The sequence below is a fragment of the Sylvia atricapilla genome, unplaced genomic scaffold, assembly GCF_009819655.1.
Source record: "Sylvia atricapilla isolate bSylAtr1 unplaced genomic scaffold, bSylAtr1.pri scaffold_41_arrow_ctg1, whole genome shotgun sequence".
Classification (NCBI taxonomy): domain Eukaryota; kingdom Metazoa; phylum Chordata; class Aves; order Passeriformes; family Sylviidae; genus Sylvia; species Sylvia atricapilla.
Window position 1 is genome coordinate 59,406 of NW_027077150.1, and position 19,841 is coordinate 79,246.

The 19,841-nt window shown below is 48.1% G+C and overlaps 1 protein-coding gene and 1 pseudogene across 1 annotated transcript; one reads left to right on the forward strand and one right to left on the reverse strand.

The window, feature by feature from the left end:
* Nucleotides 1–231: 231 nt before the first annotated feature.
* On the forward strand, nt 232–1,164 carry LOC136374939 (olfactory receptor 14C36-like). The gene has a single exon (XM_066340311.1). It carries the CDS (start codon nt 232–234, stop codon nt 1,162–1,164), a length of 933 nt encoding a protein of 310 aa, XP_066196408.1.
* Nucleotides 1,165–17,624: 16,460 nt separating this feature from the next.
* Nucleotides 17,625–18,575, reverse strand: LOC136374942 (olfactory receptor 6M1-like; annotated as a pseudogene).
* Nucleotides 18,576–19,841: the final 1,266 nt, after the last annotated feature.

A 19,841-nucleotide genomic window follows, 5' to 3' on the forward strand; every position in this document is an offset into this window, starting at 1 on the left:
CTGTTTTCCCTCTGGGCTCCCCAGTGTTCAGGCTGAGAGCAATGCTGAAGATCAGGCAGTAATTCAGCAGCAGCAGAAACCTGTACTCAAAAAAGTTTAGCAAAGTTCCCTCAAAGTAGGAAAAGTGATTTTAATGGGATTCTAAAAACAATATATAGGATTGACTCACAGAAGATAGTCCCAGCTTGTCAATGTTTTCTTTTAACAGTCCACCATGCCCAGAGTGAAGAAATGTCCAACAGCAGCTCCATCAGCCACTTCCTCCTGCTGCCATTGGCAGACACGCGGCTGCTGCAGCTCCTGCACTTCTGCCTCTTCCTGGCCATCTCCCTGGCTGCCCTCCTGGGCAACGGCCTTGTCATCGCTGCCGTCGCCTGCGGCCACCACCTGCACAGCCCCATGTTCTTCTTCCTGCTCAACCTGGCCCTCACCGACCTGGGCTCCATCCTCACCACTGTCCCCAAAGCCATGCACAATTCCCTCTGGGACACCAGGACCATCTCCTATGCAGGATGTGCTACTCAGCTATTTATGCTTGTTTTTTTCATCACATCAGAGTTTTATCTCCTAACCATCATGTGCTACGACCGCTATGTGTCCATCTGCAAACCCCTGCACTACGGGACCCTCCTGGGCAGCAGAGCTTGTGTCTACATGGCAGCAGCTGCCTGGGCCAGTGGCTTTCTCTATGCTCTGCTGCACACAGCCAATACATTTTCCTTGCCCCTGTGCCAGGGCAATGCCCTGGGCCAGTTCTTCTGTGAAGTTCCCCAGATCCTCAAGCTCTCCTGTTCACATTCCAAACTCAGGGAACTTGGGATTGTTGTGGCTGGTGTCACTTTAGCTTTTGGTTGTTTTGTGTTCATTGTTTTCTCCTATGTGCAGATCTTCAGGGCCGTGCTGAGGATCCCCTCTGAGCAGGGACGGCACAAAGCCTTTTCCACCTGCCTCCCTCACCTGGCTGTGGTCGCCCTGTTCCTCAGCACTGGCACCTTTGCCTACCTGAAGCCCCCATCCATCTCCTCCCCATCCCTGGATCTGGCCCTGTCAGTTCTGTACTCGGTGGTGCCTCCAGCCCTGAACCCCCTCATCTACAGCCTGAGAAACCAGGAGGTCAGGGATGCAGTGTGGACACTGATGATTGGATGGTTTCAGAAACAATAAATTAGTTGCCAATTTCTTCAAATCTTTTGTAATAAAAGGCATCTTTGAGAGTTTTTGTTGGGTAGATTATGGCTTTTTTTCCTGTGTTTTGGTTTATCAATACTTTCCACAAAGAAAGGCAATTGTTTATGTCATTTGTCATTTTAAATTCTCTCCACCTTTGCTGCGGCCCCCGCCTGTGTCAAAGAGGAGCTGTGCTCTCAGTGGCCTTCAACAAATTAAAGGTTCTCCCAGTGAAGTGGCCACCTGGGCACACTGCTGCCTCATGTCCAGCCTGCTGTCCAGCAGTGCCCCAGGTCCCTTTCTGCCTGGCTGCTCTCCAGCCACTCTGTCCCCAGCCTGTAGCACGGCAGGGGTTGTTGTGGCCAAAGTGCAGGACCCAGCCCTTGGTCTAGTGAAACCTCCCATGGTTGGATTTGGGCCCTGGATCCAGCCTGTCCAGGGCCCCCAGCAGAGCCCTCCTACCCTCCAGCAGATCCATACTCACACCCAGTTTGGTGGCATCTACAAATTTGCTGATGGTGAACTCAATCCCCTCATCCAGACCATCAGTGCAGATACTGAAATCCACCCTGGCTGGGTCTGATCCCTCGGCCATCCTGTGGGTGCCCTGTGGTGGCACTCAAGGTGATCTGTTCCATAACCTTGCCGGGCACCGAGGTCAGGCTGACAGGCCTGGAGTTCCCCAGATCCTCCTGCCAGCCCTTCATGGAGATGGGCTCACATTGGCCCCTTCAGTCCTCTGGGACCTCTCTGCTGAGCCAGGACTGATGAGAAATGATGGAGAGCATCTTGGGGAGCTCATCCACCAGCTCCTTCATCCCTCTAGGATGGATCCCATCTGCTCCCACTGACACCTGTGAGCATCTGAGTGGCTCAGCAGGTCAGCAGCTAATTCCTCCTGGATTACAGGGGGGCTCTTCTGCTCCCTGCGCGCATCTACCAGCCCAGGAGAGCACTTGTCCTGAGGACAACCTGTCTGATTGAGGAAACCTGAGGCAAAGAAGAGGTTAAGTACTGCAGCCTTTTCCTCATGTTTGGTAGCCATGTCTCCCCCAAAAAACAATGGAGGTTTTCCTTCCACCTCTGTTTGCCATTAATTTATTGTTTCAAAGATTTTTACTATCTTTCACATAAGCAGCCAGGTTAAGTTCTAATTGAACTTACACCTCCCTACATTTCTTTCTGCAAGACCTAACAACACCATTAAATATTTCCTGAGTTGCCTTCCACTCTGTCACAAGGGATGCACCCTCTTGTTTTTCCCCTGAGTTCCTGCAAAAGCTCCATGCCCAGCACGGCAAATAATTTTCCTCACTGGCTTATCTTTGGGCACACAGCATGCTCCTATTCTTTCAGAATTTTTTTTAATGTGTGTCCATCTTCCATGGACCCCTTGGTTTTAAGGGCTGTTTCCCTTAAAAATATCAGTACCAGATTTGGCACTGCCCAAATCTGCATCCTGAATAGGCTGAAGTCTGCTCTAAGTCCAGTGTAGAAGTTTCATGGATGCCCCTCCTTCTTCCACAGAATATTGAAAAGCTCAACAATTTCATGGTCCCTGTACCCCAAACAGCCCCTGACCACCACTGATCTCCCACCAGCCCTTCTCTCTTTATGAACAGCAGCAGGCAGAGCTTCCCTTGGCAGTGGGAAGAGAAGGAAACCTCTCCAAAGTGCAGCTTGGAAGGCTCAGGCTGGAGCTGAGGACAAAGGATAGCCCCTGCCAGGGCAGAATTTTGGTGCAGGAGGTGTCCCAGCGTGAGGCTGGGCCATGGCCTGGCTTTGTGTGCCAGGAGCCGGCAGCGCTGGGTGCAGGGAGCCCAGGGAGGGCACAGCAATGCTGAGCTAACAAATGCTGGGGGGACAGCGAGATGGGCGTGTGCAGCCGGCCAGGACACAGCAGCAGCATGCCCAGGGGGCACAGCCTGCAGGACACATGGCCAAGGGCTGGGCAGGGCTGGCAGCTTGATGCCATCTGTCCTTGCTGCCATCCCAGTGCCCCAGAAAGAGCCCCGAGCCCCCCGGGCGGGACAGGCCCTGCTGTCCCAGGCCTGGGCTCAGGGCTTGGCCTTTCTGCTCCCTCCAGCCAGCCCAGGCCTGGCTCAGCATTGCAGTTCCCTGCTCACAGCCTTGGGCTCCCTGCACTCCTGGCCTCAAGGATCTGCTCTCACCAGTCCCTGGGGAGCCTTTGGCACTCCCTGCCCTCAGTGGGGCCCAGGGATGCTCCAAGGGACTTGGGGTTTTGCTTCTGACTCCTTGAGCAGCTTCTTCAACCTTCTCTCAGTGCCTGGGGCTCCTGGACTCCACAAATCCGGTGTGGGGCTGATTAAAATACAGAAAGCCCTGGGGAGCCCTTTGTCTTTCTTCAGTTTTCTTCATGTCTCCAGGGCTTGTGCAACTGCTTGGAGTCAGTTTGGAGTTCTGTTAAGGAGGAAGATTTCAAAGTGCGCCTCATGACTTTTTCTTATTTTTTTAAAAATCAAGGGCATATTTTTTCAATTTTCAGTTCTTAGGAAAGGTGACAGAAGCATTCCCCAAGTGATCTTGATGCGCAATATCTCCTTAGGAGGTCTGGGCACAGAGAAGAATGAGCCGCTTGTGGGCTGACCCTGTTGGAACAACCTGGTCCTCACCCCAACCTCAGCATGTCTGACATTGCCCACCTGGGACTGACATTCCAAAATATAAAGAATTCTTTTTCATTTTCTTGATAATTGAAATTTAATTCATTTAAAAATCATGGTTATTTTTTTTATTATTCTGTATTTTATTAGCGAATTTTTATATTTACATACAAAAATCTATACATTTTTAGCAGCCTAAACAGTTTTTGGTCATTAGTTGTAATTAACACAATTCCCTTCTTTAATTAATTGTTCACTATCGGCTATTGATTTCTCCCTTTTTACACTAATTAGCTGCTTTTTTTAGTCCTTTTGTCATATTTTTGAACATTTTCTCAGACAGGGTAAAGGGACCACTTTGGGGCCCATGGTGATATTTCTGGGGCACATTTGGAGAAGGGAATTTGGAGAGACTTGAGGGTCTGGGAGGACACCTGGGGGAGCCAGGGGAGCACTTGGAGGGGCACTTTGGGATTCTGTCGGACAATTCGGGGTCCATGGGAGCACTTGACGGTCCAGGAGGGTACTTGGAGGTCAGGGAGAGGAATCTGGGCGCCCTTCGGGGTCCGGGCGGGCACTTGGGGGGCTCTGAGGGGGCTCTCTGGGGCGCGGGGGATGATGGGAGTTGTAGGTGCGGGTATAACACGGGTCAACGGGGCCGCGGAGCATCACGGGAGTTGGAAGAGCAGCTCCAATGGCTCTGGGTGGGGCGCGGGGCATGATGGGAGGTGGAGCCATCGCTGAAATAGCGCTCTCTGTACACCGCGGAGCATGCTGGGAGCTGTAGTCCCAGAAGCGGATCGCACGGAACTTTTGGAGGTCCGGGACGGCACTTGGGGAACACTTTGGCGTTGGAACCGTGACTTGACGTCTTGAGGGGGAACGTACATTGTTCGTGAGCACTTGAACGAGACTGTGGGAGCTAGAACCGGGCACTTTAGGGCGCGAGGCACGGCAGGGGTTTTAGGCGCGGGACTGTGTTAGGTGGAGCTCTGAGGCCACGGGAGATGATTGGAGATGAATTCCCAGATGTGGCTTTAACGGGCATCTGTAGGGTTGGGAGCATTCAGGGGACTCGGGGACGCTTTTGGGGGCTTCCGAATGGATGCTGAAGGGACACTTAGGGACGCTGGCGGGTCTGGGGATATGCTAGATAACCAATCAGTAATTGTTCACTAAACCTATCACAGGAAGCACCTGGTATTCTCGCCAAGACCCTCTCTTCAAACATCCAGCAAAGCAAACAAAAGAAAAGCTGAGTGACCAGTTTTTTGCAGGGATCAGAGCTGCATTCCCACAACCACCGGACCACCAACTACCGGGAAGCGGACAAAGACCCCTCCCCAGCAGCACTTTGTGAAAACACGGGAGAAACAGAAAAATACACGTATCACAGGGACCTACAAAGTATAAAAGCAGAGACTCTCAGATAGTGGTGTGGACCGTGGTAGAGCAGGAGACTCTCCCGGCCGCCCAGTGGGCTGTTTTGTTTACTGTCGCTTGCTCAATAAATTCCAATCTGATTTAATTGAGCTTGTGTCCAGTCAATTATTGGGACACACATATAACAAATTTGGTGCCGTGACTCGGATAGAGGCAACCTGGTGAGGGTCCCCATACAGGGGAGGTGCCCCGCTGACAAGCAGCACCTGTTCAGGTAGCACCCCATCTGATCCTCTACCGACAAACCCTAAAATTTGACAGTAAGCAAAAGAAATCCGGCAACCCCATAATCTTTGTGTACGAAGCCCGAACGAAGACGCAGGAGTGCGTAAGTATAGGCCAGTTATCCATTCAGCTGGGGTTGGGTATCCCAGAGTGTGTTGCTGTGAGACGTCCAGTGGAGGACAATGTGATTGTGGACTCCTCGGTAGTGCGTTTCCCATATCCCACGAGGGACTGCCCCACAAAAAGGAGGCAAGGTGTGTGTGTGTGTGTGTGTGTGTGAAGGCACTCTGGAAGATGGGACAGGGGAAAAGCAATCCCTCTGATCCCATGGGTGGGGCACCCCAGGCAAAGCTCCCCCCGATACCGCCAGATAGTCCTCTGGGACTTATGATTACATATTGGGATGATTACCCTTCTAGGCAGGGTAAGAGTAAAGTAAAAATGATTCATTATTGTATGGAGGTGTGGGGTGGGAAGCAAATTGGAGGCCACCACCTATACTGGCCTGTGTTTGGCTCCTTCGAGGATTGGATTTGTCAGGCTTTGAACATTTATGTAAGTTCCAGGGAACCTTTCAGTTCAGAGGAGACTGAGTATGCACATCTTTGGATCAGGTCAGAAACTAGGATAAATTTATACCCTCTAAAAGAAAAAGGGGGAGAGGGGAAAAAGAAAACACGAAGAGAGGATGAAGTACCTGTTTCACCTCCTCCTGATATACCACCACCCCCTCCCCCAGCACCTCTTCCGCCTGCATCTCCTTCTGTGCCAAACTACCCTGATGGTACAGACTCTGCATCTGGTTCTCCCGACGAACACCGGAGAGTAACAAGGAGTCAGGCGAAAAGTAAACAACATGAGAGCTAGTTATACCCACTCAGAGAAATTGCTATGGGGGTTCTGCAACCGGGTATGGGATATGTAGCAGTCCCCTTGAATTCAGGAGATGTGCGGGAATTTAAGAAAGAAATGGGGAACTTGTTAGACGATCCCTTAGGAGTTGCAGGAAGGGTGGACCAGTTTCTAGGGCCCAACATATACACCTGGGATGAAATCCAGTCTATACTGGGCATCCTATTTACAGCAGAAGAGAGGGGAATGATCAGAAGGGCCGGAATGAGAGTGTGGGACCAGCAACACCAACAAGGTCCCGTGGCAGATGTTAAGTGGCCCCTCCAGAGACCGAACTGGAATAATCAGGATCCAGTGGATCGAGGTCATATTCAAGACCTAAGGACAATTATTGTCCAAGGAATAAGAGAATCAGTCCCTTGGGGGCAGAATATCAATAAAGCTTTTAATGAACAACAAAAGAAGGATGAAACTCCCACTGAATGGCTGGAGAGGTTACAAAAAAGTCTCCAGTTATACTCCAGGGTAGATCCTAATACCCCGGTGGGACAACCCTGCTGAAAACTCAGTTTGTGGCCAAATCATGGGCAGATATCAGAAAGAAGCTAGAAAAGATAGAAGATTGGCAAGATCGTCTATTAGATGAATTGTTGAGAGAGGGTCAGAAAGTTTATGCAAGGTGGGAGGATGAGGCTTACAAGAAACAAGCTAGAATGATGCTGGCAGCAGTCAAAGACGGGCAGAGAACAGTAGATTCCAGAAAGGGATTTGAGGCTCGACACAAAGAATCTGGGACAAAGAGACCCCCGAAGGAGGATAGAGGTGTATTAACATGCTTTTACTGTGGAAAGAAGGGACATGTTAAGAAAGATTGCAGAAAGAGGATAATGGATGAACAAATGTTCAGGGAGGAATAGGGGTGTCAGGGGCTCTACTTACTGGGGACGTGAGAAAGAACTGAGCCCTTGATAAAATTAAAAGTGGGTCCCCAACAACAAGAAATTGAGTTCCTAGTGGACTCAGGGGCGGAGAGATCAACCGTCCAAAAATTACCTTGGGGGTATGAAATATCTTCAGAAAAAGTTCAAGTTATTGGAGCTAAAGGGGAACCGTTCAAGGTACCTGTAATTAAAGATGTATTGTTTGAAACAGACTCTAAACTTGGCATAGGGTCTTTGCTGCTAGTGCCTGAGGCCGATTATAATTTGTTAGGTCAGGATTTGATGATTGAATTAGGAATTAACTTGGAAGTAGTGGGAAAGAAACTTACTATTAAACTGTGTCTCCTAAGGACTGAGGATGAAGAGAAAATAAATCCTGAAGTATGGTATACTCCAGAGACGGTGGGAAGATTGAACATTGAACCCTTTACAGTAACTATAAAGAACCCAGAGATACCGGTTAAAGTTAAGCAATATCCAATGCCTAAAAAGGGGAGACAAGGGTTAAAACCCAAAATAGAGAGACTGATTAAACAAGGGTTGTTAGAACTGTGTATGTCTCCATTCAATACACCTATTCTGCCTGTAAGGAAAGCAGATGGAAATTACCGATTGGTGCATGACTTACGAGAAATCAATAAAAGAACAGTTGCAAGATTTCCTGTGGTATCTAACCCCTATACCCTCCTAAGCCAATTCGGTCCTGAAGATAAATGGTATAGTGTAATAGACCTTAAAGATGCCTTCTGGGCATGTCCGCTAAGTGAAAAAAGTCAAGATTATTTTGCTTTTGGGTGGGAAGATCCAGATACCCACAGAAAACAACAGCTAAGGTGGACAGTGCTCCCTCAAGGTTATACGGAGTCCCCTAATTTGTTTGGCCAAGCATTAGAACAAATTCTAAGGGGGTATGAACCGGCTGCAGGGATTACTCTTGTCCAGTATGTGGATGACCTGCTTCTGGCAGGAAAAAGCGAGGAGGCTGTCAGGCAAGAGAGCATTAAATTGCTGAACTTCCTAAGCCTGCAAGGCCTTAAAGTATCAAAGTCTAAATTACAGTTTGTTGAAAAAGAAGTGAAGTATTTAGGACATAGGTTAAGTAATGGGACAAAGAGATTAGATCCTGAAAGGGTTAACAGTATCTTATCGCTGTCAGCTCTGAAAACGAAAAGACAAGTTCAACAGCTGCTGGGTTTATTTGGGTACTGCAGACAATGGATTGAGAATTACAGTAAAAAGGTGAAGTTCCTTTATACTATGCTGATAAGAGATGGCCTGGTAAAGTGGACCCAAGGAGATGAAAACCAACTAGAGGAATTAAATGAAGAATTGGTAAACGCCCCGGTCCTAAGCTTACCGGACTTGAAAAAGCCATTTTTCCTATTTGTGAATACAGAAGAGGGGACAGCATTCGGGGTACTTGCTCAAGAATGGGCAGGGAGCAAAAAGCCAGTAGCATATATTTCCAAACTCCTTGACCCGGTAAGCCGGGGATGGCCCACGTGTTTGCAAGCAATAGTGGCAGCTGCACTCCTAGTAGAAGAAGCACATAAAGTAACTTTCGGAGGGGAACTAAAAGTATTATCACCCCATAATATTAGGGGTGTGTTACAGCAAAAAGCAGATAAATGGATAACTGATGCTCGACTAGTTAAGTACGAGAGCATCCTCATCTCTTCTCCCAGATTAACCCTTGAAACCACGGCACTGCAAAATCCCGCACAGTTCCTATATGGAGAACCTAGTGAAAATTTAACCCATGACTGCCTTCACAATATAGAAGAACAAACAAAAATCAGGCCAGACTCAGAAGAAGAGCTTGAAACAGGTGAAAAACTATTTGTGGATGGATCTTCCCGAGTAGTAGAAGGAAAGAGGAAATCAGGATATGCAATAATTAATGGAAAAACCTTTACAGTGATAGAATCAGGACCCCTAAGCCCCAGGTGGTCAGCCCAGGCTTGTGAGTTGTATGCAGGCTTAAAAGCTTTGCAGCTCTTGGCGGGAAAGGTGGGGACTATATATACTGACTCAAAATATGCTTTTGGGGTAGTGCATACCTTCAGGAAGATATGGGAAGAAAGGGGTTTAATCAATTCCCAAGGTAAAGAGTTAATACACCTTGAACTCATAACGCAAATCCTACAAGCTATTAGGCAGCCTAAAAGAGTAGCAGTAGTACATCTTAAAGGTCACCAGAGGGGGCTGACCCCATTGATAAGGGGAAATAACCTTGCAGATCAAGAGGCTAAGCGGGCTACATTAATGACTCTAAAGGGGTGCATAAGTAAAGCGAAAGCCTGAGAAGAGTGCTAGATCTGTGGAGAACACTTGGATGAGCCCCCATGTTATGTTTGCTGGAAAAAATTTGGGCTAGAAGCAATAAAGTGCACATGTGATGAGGAGAAATACACACACTGCCACATGCATGACAGAGGTCATCACATTTTGAGTTTCACCATCCAAGAGAAGGACAGATTGAGTCAAATGGGAATTAGGGAAAATAATAACGGGAAGTGGGAACTCCCAGATGGTCGAGAGGTTCTCCCAAAACCTCTGGCCCTGAGAATAATGCAGAAATTTCATGATCTAACTCACTGGGGAACTCAAGCATTAGTAAATCAGTTTGCAAATAAATACATGTCCATTGGGATATATAATATTGCAAAACGTGTTGTAGGAGACTGTATGACTTGTCAGAAAGTCAATAAACATCAGTTAAGAGAAAAAGTACATGGAGGAAGAGAATTAGCCTATAGGCCATTTGCAAAGATGCAAATAGACTTCACTGAGTTACCGAAGGTTGGGAGATACAAATACCTATTCGTAATAGTAGATCATCTAACTCAGTTTGTAGAGGCATTTCCAACAGCACAGGCTACTGCCCAGCCAGTAGTAAAAATACTATTAGAACAAATTATTCCCCGGTATGGGGTAATAGAGGTAATTGATTCTTATAGGGGCCCTCACTTTGTGTCTAAAGTGGCAAAAGAGACTCTCCAGTCTTTAGGCACTAAGTGGCAGTATCACACTCCGTGGCACCCACAAAGTTCAGGAAAAGTTGAGCAGATGAATGGAAAAATAAAGAAACAGTTGACAAAGCTGATATTGGAAACAAAAATGTCATGGGTAAAGTGCCTTCCCTTAGCACTATTGAATGTAAGAACGCAGCCCCGCACAGATGTCGGGATTTCTCCTTTTGAAATGTTATATGGAATGCCATATGATCTAGAAATTCCACAGGATCATCCCCAATTAGAAGAATCACAAATTAAACCCTATCTAATACAATTAATGACTAGAAGGGAGAGACTGCGAGCCAAAGGTTTGGTAGTCCAGAGATCACCTTTAGATGTGGCAATGCACAAAATCAAACCAGGAGACAAAGTATTGATTAAGTCATGGAAAGAGTCTTCCCTGACTCCTCGTTGGGAAGGACCCTATGTTGTTTTACTCACTACAGAAACTGCTATCCGGACAGCTGAAAGAGGGTGGACTCACGCAAGCCGAGTGAAAGGGCCTGTCCAAGATCCTCTACTTGGCAAGTTATCGGCATACCTGGAGATTCAAAGATCATGCTCAAAAGGACATAAATGAACTGATTGGTAACAGGACACATGAGCAATTATCATGAAATAACTGAACCACATGTAAATAGTAGTGATATTAGAATTTACAATTGTAATTGTTACCCTTTTGTATGCTGTATTTGTAAAGTGTGGCGAGAATGGTGGTGGTTCTATTGTCAATAAGGATATCCTCCTTCTGGAGTGTGTAGCCCTTGTTGGAAACAAGAAAGGGAAATCTCCACATTTGCTTTACACTTTAAAGTATTAAAAAAAAAGAAAAAAAAAAAAAATAGGGGGGTTCCAATGAATTGTGAAATTGTGAAGGATATTTTTATATGGAATTCGGCCTGAATATTATTGGTATCATTCCAGTGAACCAATCCCATTCGTAACAGAAATTATAGAGGACTGTGACCATAGAGCTCTGGAAGGAGTCAAGTGTGATATACCTTTAGTGAAAAGATAAAAATTTGGAATCTTATAGGCAGAGGCAAGTGAACCAGCATTAATGCTCCTGAAGAATACTCTTGCTGCCAAGAAGATGGTACCCCCTGTGGCTCGAAGCAACCGAGTCGACGGGCGAGGCAGAGGGGTAAGAAAGTGTGGAGAACAAAGTCCCATGAATGAGACTGTGCAAAAATGCTGGAAAAGCTGCCTTGTATCACTAGAAAAAGGCACCTATGACTCCACAGGCAAAAGCTCTAGCAAGCCCCTGAGATCAAAAGAAAATTTAAAAGTAATATGTAGACAAAAGGACTCCCACCCTTCACAGCATGCATTAAGACTTATGGTATTTGTAATATTCTGTGATTTAGTAATGACGGAAATTGATGAATATGAACACCAACCATTCAAGTGGTCTCTAGTTAGAGGGGAAGACCAGCAGGTGATTCAGACATTACTACTCCGGGAGCCCCTAGTTTTACGCCCACTCTGTGTCAAATAGTGCCCATAGAACCCTGTCCGAATCTGAAGGGATTCTACATCTGTCCAAGTTCAAATCCTGGGAAAGGATATTGCAATAGTCCAGGGCATTATTACTGTGCATATTGGGGATGTGAAACTATTGCGGCTGACTGGAGCCCGGGAGTGGGTCCTGATAAGTTCCTCAAAGTAGGGTGGGGACCATGGGGATGTGACCCACCTGAAAAGGATTCATATGGTGGCATTCAGCTAGGCCCCCGGCGTGGCATCCCACTAGGCAAAGTGAATTATAAATTCATACATGTGAACATATCTAAGCCTATGGATCCCGGCTGGATTACTGGAAAAACGTGGGGCATGAGATTTTGGAAGTCTGGTACTACCAGAGGCGGGTTGTTCCTTATCAAGAAAGAAATGGTAACACCTGAACCACAAGCAGTAGGTCCCAACCCAGTTATTAGCCACCTGAGAGACTCAGAAGCTCCACACATAACAGAGGCCCCAGTCTTGAATATTACCAATACAGCAGAACTTAATCCAAGTTCAAGTATAAAAGATGACCCATTGTGGAAACACTTAAATACCACATATCAAGTTTTGAACTCTACTAAACCAAACTTAACCCAACATTGTTGGTTATGTTATGATGTCAAACCACCTTTTTATGAATCAGTAGGAGTCCGTTCGAGAATAAGATGAATTAATGGATCAAACCCATCCCAGTGTCTATGGAGAGAGAAGAAACAAGGGATAACAATGCAATACGTATCTGGGAAGGGAAGGTGCATAGGTAATGTGCCCCCAAGTAGACAACACCTGTGCGGAATAATAACCTCCCTGAAAGAAAAACCACCTGCAGACTGGCTAGTACCAGACAGCAATACCAAATGGATTTGTTCCAAGACAGGAGTCACCCGTTGTCTATCCCTTAAACTATTCAGTGAGAGTGAAGAATACTGTATACAAGTGACTATTATCCCTAGAATAATATACCATTCCAAAAATTTCATGTACGATCACCTAAACTCCCATCATTTGCAGAAACGAGAACCTATCACTCTCTCTGCCCTAACAGTCGCTGCCTGGATAGCTGTAGGAGCTACGGGAGCACGGACAGGAATAACTTCACTGGTTCAGCAGAATCAAAAATTCCAATCATTAAGAATAGCTGTAGATGAAGATTTAGCTCGGATAGAAGAATCAATTAGTGCTTTAGAGAAATCAGTCAGGTCACTGTCAGAAGTAGTCCTACAAAACCGAAGAGGGTTAGATCTCATGTTTCTTCAACAAGGGGGGTTGTGTGCTGCTTTGGGGGAAAAATGTTGTGTTTATGCAGACCATACCGGAGTGGTAAGAGATACCATGGCTAAACTCAGAGAAGGCCTGGAAAAGAGAAAACGAGAACGAGAAGCTCAACAGAGTTGGTATGAGTCCTGGTTTAATTACTCCCCCTGGCTAACTACACTGTTATCAACCATTGCAGGACCAGTAATCTTGCTAGTTCTGGGATTAAGTTTGGACCATGTATATTCAATAAACTAATTGAAATAGTAAAAAGTAGATTAGAAGCAGCACACTTAATGCTCATCCAAGCCAAATATGAGCCAATTGAAAATGAAGGTATAGAAGCCTAAGCTCTGATTCTGAGCCAACAGGAGTTGCAGCAGTTCAGTGAACAAAATGGGAAAAAAGAAAAAAGGGGAATTATGATAGCTTACCAATCAGTAATTGTTCACTAAACCTATCACAGGAAGCACCTGGTATTCTCGCCAAGACCCTCTCTTCAAACATCCGGCAAAGCAAACAAAAGAAAAGCTGAGTGACCAGTTTTTTGCAGGGATCAGAGCTGCATTTCCACAACCGCCGGACCACCAACTACCGGGAAGCAGACGAAGACCCCTCCCCAGCAGCACTTTGCGAAAACACGGGAGAAACAGAAAAATACACGTATCACGGGGAGCTGCAAAGTATAAAAGCAGAGACTCTCAGATAGTGGTGTGGACCGTGGTAGAGCAGGAGACTCTCCCGGCCGCCCAGTGGGCTGTTTTGTTTACTGTCGCTTGCTCAATAAATTCCAATCTGATTTAATTGAGCTTGTGTCCAGTCAATTATTGGGACACACATATAGCATGGGACACTTAAAAGACACATGTGGGGCAGATACCACGGTTCATTAGAGCGCAGTGCATGACGGGCATTGTAGTCCGGGCTGCAATGGGGCTCAATTAGGCCGCGGGGCATGACGGGAGTTGTAGGCAAAAAGGAAACGTGGCACTGACACCAGGCACCACCCCGAGGCCCCAGTTTACATGTGCTGATTGGCTGCAAGCAGTGACGGGCTGGAGCCTCGGCCAATGGGAGTGTCCGGAGGTGGGAACATTCAGCCCCTCCGGTCCTTCCCAGTACAGCCAAATTCATCCCCAGTACAGCCCAGTTCTGCACCAGCATCCCTTCAGTCTCCCCTTTACAGCCCATTTCATCACTAGTACAGCTCGGTCCCTCCCAATACTTCATTCCCATTCCCTTCCAGTTCCCCCCAGTAGCTTCCATTGCATGCCCCAGTACCCCCAGTCTTCCCCACAGTGTCTCCATTGTCCCCAGTTTGTCCCAGTATCCCCCCATATCACTCCCAGTATGTCCCAGTGTCTCCCACATCGTTCCCAGTGTTCCCCAGTATGTCCCAGTCCTCCCCAGTGTTTCCAAGGACACTTGAACTGCTCACGGTTGCCGTGGCACCCAAACCCAGCCGTGGGCTCAGTGGAGTGTCCATGGCCACAGCCCCTTGCAGTGGCCCAGGGCAGGTTGGGATGATGGTCCACCCTCACAGCTGGCCCAGGGCAGGGCTGGAGAGGTTTTGGTGGCACCTTAGGCTGGCACACACTGGAGGAGTGTGTCTGTTTACATTGCTTCAAAAAATAGAAAACCCTCTTTTACCTGAGCGCAGGCAGCTGTCCAAGCCAAGCAGGTCCCAGGTGAGTGAGGACAGACAGGATGGGCTTGGGGAGTGTGGAGCAAGGTTGTCCACACTGGCTCAGATCTCAAGGCACAGCTTCTGTGACCAGGCCAGACCTCCTGAGGAGAGGCCCTGGATCAATATCAGTCACAGAATGCTGCAATCACCTCTGCTCTAAAGAGAACAGGAGCACAACTTTAAACACCCTTTCTAACAGGAATGTGTATTTCTTAGCAGCTCTTTGAAATCTTTCTCCATAACTACAGTAGAAAACCTTCCTGCACCAGAGCAGAGGGAAATCAAGGCACAGCCATGGTTTGTCAGGACTTGCTTGATCCCAAGGAGCCCCGTGGTGCATTTGGTGCTGAGCCCTCAGGGCCCGAGAGGAGATTGCACAAATCTTTCCAGGAGTCCAAGTCAGAGGAAAGACCCAAAGTGTCTCAAAGCATTCCTGGGTCCCACTGAGATCCAACACAGGCTCCTCATGGACTCCTTGGAGGAGAGAACTGGAGGCCAGGATTGCCCAAAACCCCCTCAGAGACTCCATGTGGAAAGGAAAACCCAAAGTACCTTAAAAAGCCTTGAGTATGTCAAAGCATTAATGAGCCCCACTGAGTGTCAGTACAAAGCCTCTCTAGGGACTCATTAAAGCAGATAGCTGGAGGCCATGAGAGCACAAACCACTCAGAGAGGATTCAGTGTCAAAAAGTAGTACTTTACTGACTCTAGAGTACTTTGAGATATTAATGAGCCCCACTGAGTGTTGTTACTGACAAAAAATGTCAAGGGACTAATTAAAGCAGATAATTGGAGGCCATGATTTCACAAAACCCCTCAGAGACTCCCAGGCAAATGCAAAACCCAAAGTCGTTTGCAAAACCTGCAGTCCCTGGGAGCATTGAGGAGCCCTCAGGGCCATTCCTGACCAAGGCTCCCCAGGGACTGGTCCCAGCAGATCCCTGAGGCCACTGGGATGTGGGGGGTGCTGAGGGCAGGACAAGGGGATGACAGTGCCCAGCCTTGCTGGAGCTGTCCCAGGAGGCCCCAGGGCCTCAGGACAAGGTGTCCCCTCCCAGCCCTTCGTGGCATAGACCCTGCTGTGCCCCAGGGCACCAAGGTTTGGCTTCCCCTGGGCACTGCCAGCCCTGCCAGGGCCCTTGGCCATGTCCAGCTCACCTTGTCCTGCACTGTCCCACAGCTGTTGCTGTGTCCCTGCAGGCTGCACACTCCCATCTCGCTGCCCCCTGGCTCTGCCCTGCAATTCCCTTTCTCTTCTCCCTGGTATCCTGGCATGGAACGTGTGAGAATGGTCCAAAGCTGTACCAGGGACAGTTTAGATGGCACAGGAGAAAGTGTTTCTTTACTGAGAGGGTGGTCAGAAACTGAACAGGCTCCCTGGAGAGGTGGCTGATGCCCCAAGCCTGTCAGTGTTGAAGAGACATTTGGACAGTGCCCTTAATGACTGTTGGAACATTTGGTCAGCCCTGGAGGGGTCGGGCAGTGGGACCAGACCATCATTCTTTCCTGAAGTGCAGATCCTTCCCAACGGGACCATCCTGGTCCAGTCTATCCCATTCCGTGGTCACACCTGTCCGTGGATCCCTGCAGCAGCTGTGCTCAGACACTCGTGTGCTCAGCAGCTTCCCCTGGATTCCAGTCTCAGCAGCTGAGGCATTTGGACATCTGAGCCCCGAGGCCACAGCCCCATTGCAGGTGCTGGTGCAGAGCAGACACACCCCACAGCCCCAAACTCTTCAGTCCAGTCCCTGCGGTCACTCTGTGGCCAGCACCATTGGCAGAGGGGCTGTTTGGTGCCCTCCTCCAGCTGCTGCCCTCACAGCCCCGGGCTCTGTGCTCAGGCAGAACAGAGATTTGCTCACACAAGAGGTAGAATTGAAGTTTCATGAGAACACAGGACAGACTGCTGCGGTAGGGGTCCTCCCCTCACTTTCCCCTGTGTCCTGTGCTATCCAAAACTGCTCTTCCCCTCCATCCCATAACGTGTCCTACACACCATGGCAGCAATCCCCTTAGTCCAAATGGTGACCTGCTCTCAGTGACTTTGGGGTTTCAAACCCAGGCTCCAGGGCTGATGGCTGTCCCAGGAAAGGAGCTGGGACAAGGTGTCCATTGCTGAGGACCTGTAATTTGGATTGTCCTTTGCCCCTGTTCCTCTGAGCTCTTCTCTGTTTTGGAGATGGGCTCTTAATGAGCTGGTGGCTCTCCAGAGATGGGCCTGGGAGCAGCCAGGGCAGAGAATGAACTGAGTTTGTCCTGCTGTCATGGTTGTGTGATAAACATAAGCTGTTTTTGTTCACTGGAGGTCAAACAACTCAAATAGCAGAAAGTTACTATGTTACTATCTAAGCCTGTAGAAAAGCCATACGCAAATATGTTCTTGCTCAATCCTTTTTCTGTACTTGCTTAATTAGTTTTAAGTTTCAGAAATGTGAGCACAGCTGCCATATAAGGGAAAAGGCAACCAGAGGATGACTACCCGCCTTCATCGCTACGACCACCGGGAGGCAGAAAAAGACCCCCTAGCAACAGGTCGCACACACGCAAAGTACAACAGGAAAGGACACATCAGCTAAAAAGAAGAGATAAAAAGATGGACTGGAATTTTGCATGGTGCGGCAGTTGGCAGAGCGGAGACTCTCCTGCCGTCCAGCACTGTATTTGCCTTTGCCTTGCCTGCTGTAATCTAATAAATTCCGATTGGAATCCTTACTTGTGTCTCCAGTCTATTACAATTTGGTGCCCTGCCTGGGTGTGCAGATGAGTGTCTTCTCTCTTAACCTGACACAAGCCAGCAGGAGCATCAATCTCCTAAGGCAGCCGTGTTTGGAGGCTGCAAGCACAGGCACTGGTTTTGTGTAACAGATGATACCAGATTGATGGATGGCTTTCCAGAAATGCGCCATGGTTAGGGGAAAAGCTTTGTTCTTGTTCTTGTCCTGGCAATGGATTTGTTCAGGGCCGGCATCACAAATTTGTTCCCAAGGCTGTAGAGGAATGGATTTAAGAATGGGTACAGGGTTGTGTTCAGCAGAGCTCCAGTTCTGTTGGTCCTCAAGGGAACATCTTCTGCAGGAGACATGTAGAGAGCAATGCAGCTCCCACAGGCAATGGATAAGGGGATGGGATGGGAAGAACACGTAGTCAAAGCTTCCTTCCTCCCAGAGGCTGCTGAAAGATGCAGAACACAGAACAGGATGCAAATGTCAAAAGCCAAAGTCAAACATAAGGAACCCACCTGGACACACGATAAGAAGACAGAGTCTATTTTCCAAAGCAGGCTGGTGTCAGAGCAGGACAGTTTGAACAAGGGGGACTTGTCACAGAGGAAATGGGGGATCTTGGAGCCACTGAAAGACAGCTCAGAGAGGAAGAGCAGCCTGTAGCTCAGCAGGGCAAAGCTGAGGACTCAAGCAGCAACACCCAGGTGGACACAGAGCTGAGACTTCCTGATGGCAGCATAGAGCAAAGGGCGGCAGATGGCAACATAGCAGTCAAAGGACATGACAATGAGCAGGACAAAGTCTGTGCAGCTCAGGGCAAAATAGGAATAGTTTAGGCAAAACAGCTGCTCAGTGAGAGAGTGTTCTGATCAGAACTCAGCATCACAAACAGTTTGATGCTTGTGGAGAATGTAAACCAGATTTCCAGGAAGGCCAGGCTGCAGATGAAAAAGTCCATGGGGGTTTGCAGGTGGTGATCCACACACAGGAGGAAAATGATGGTTGCGGTTCCTCATCACTGTTGTCCAGTACATGAGCAGAAGAACCTGAGAGAAAAACAGCTGCAGCTTTGGATCAAGCTCTAGGAAACCCTCTAGGATGAACTCAGTAACTGCTGTTGCATTTTCTGGTCCCATGATGAATTTCAGCTCATCCTGCTGAGACAGGAACACGGCAAAAACAAGGGTGACAATTTCACAGTCTGGACAAACATTTCTATCCTTCCTTCTCTGCTTCTTTCTTTTCCTGCAGTCTTGCTATACAGCACAGAGATTGTGCTTCAAACAGTCCTCACATCCTGATTGTTCTGTTTCCCATTTCAGGTAGAATCCTTAGGGATTTTGTTGTCTTTTGTCTACCTTTTCCAAACACTCCCAAAGAATTCTTTCACCATAAGAGAGGATTCTAAAGCGGCTGTTGCTATTTACCCCATTCCTGGGAAATTCCCAGCTCACTCAGACCTACTGCAAACCCCTACTACAAATAATCCAGCCCACAGAACCCTGCCTGGGATTTGAAATCCTCCAGGGACAAAGGAGGTTGGCACAGGAAGGAAAAGAAGCAATTTGCCACCTCCCACACCCACGAATGGTGAGAGAGCAGCAGGCATTTCTCAGGGTTGGGAGATGGTGTGGGCTGTGGATCAGCAATTATGGGCTGCTGGTAAAGCCTCTCTGTGAGCTCCTGAAGGCAGCCCAGAAGTGCTTTACAGTCTGGACTGGTGATTCCTGGGCTGCCTTTTCACAGCCCCAGGGAGCCCTCCTGCAGGCCATGCTTTGGGGCTCCCAGACCCCCTGGACCCGTTTGATCTGTTTCCCTGGGAGAGACAAAACCCAGCACTGGCAGTGCTGTCACAGTTCCTGGGGACCACAGCAGGGCTGGGGCCAACTTTTCACAGCAACCAGACAGTGTCAGCCAGGGCTGGCTGGGCTGTCTGAGGGCAGCAGCAGCTGCTCTTCTCCTGACCCAGGAAGCTCAAGAACTGACTTTGGGGCAGAGCATTGTAGTTTAAATTTTTTTACAATGCACAGCTCAAGATGAAACCTTATGTGGATTGGAAGAAATCTGGACCAAACCTCCTTCATGGTTCCCCAGCTGGACTTGGTTAAAACATCTGTTTATAATGGTCACCAGAGTAATTGCTGTATGGATTGAGCTTGCAACAAGATTCAGTGTTAGAGTGCCCTATGATATAAAATGAGCCTCAAGAAAAGGGGAGACTTGATGAGGACAATAGAACAGAACAGCACAGCCTTGGAGAAACAGATAAAGGATGTAACTCACACAAAACATGAGCAGGAAGCCAGCTCAGCTCTGCAAGACTGACAAAGCAGAAGTTACACAAAACAATATTGCTCTTACTCAAAAGTAGGTTTCAAGGAACAGCCACCTGAAAAGGACAC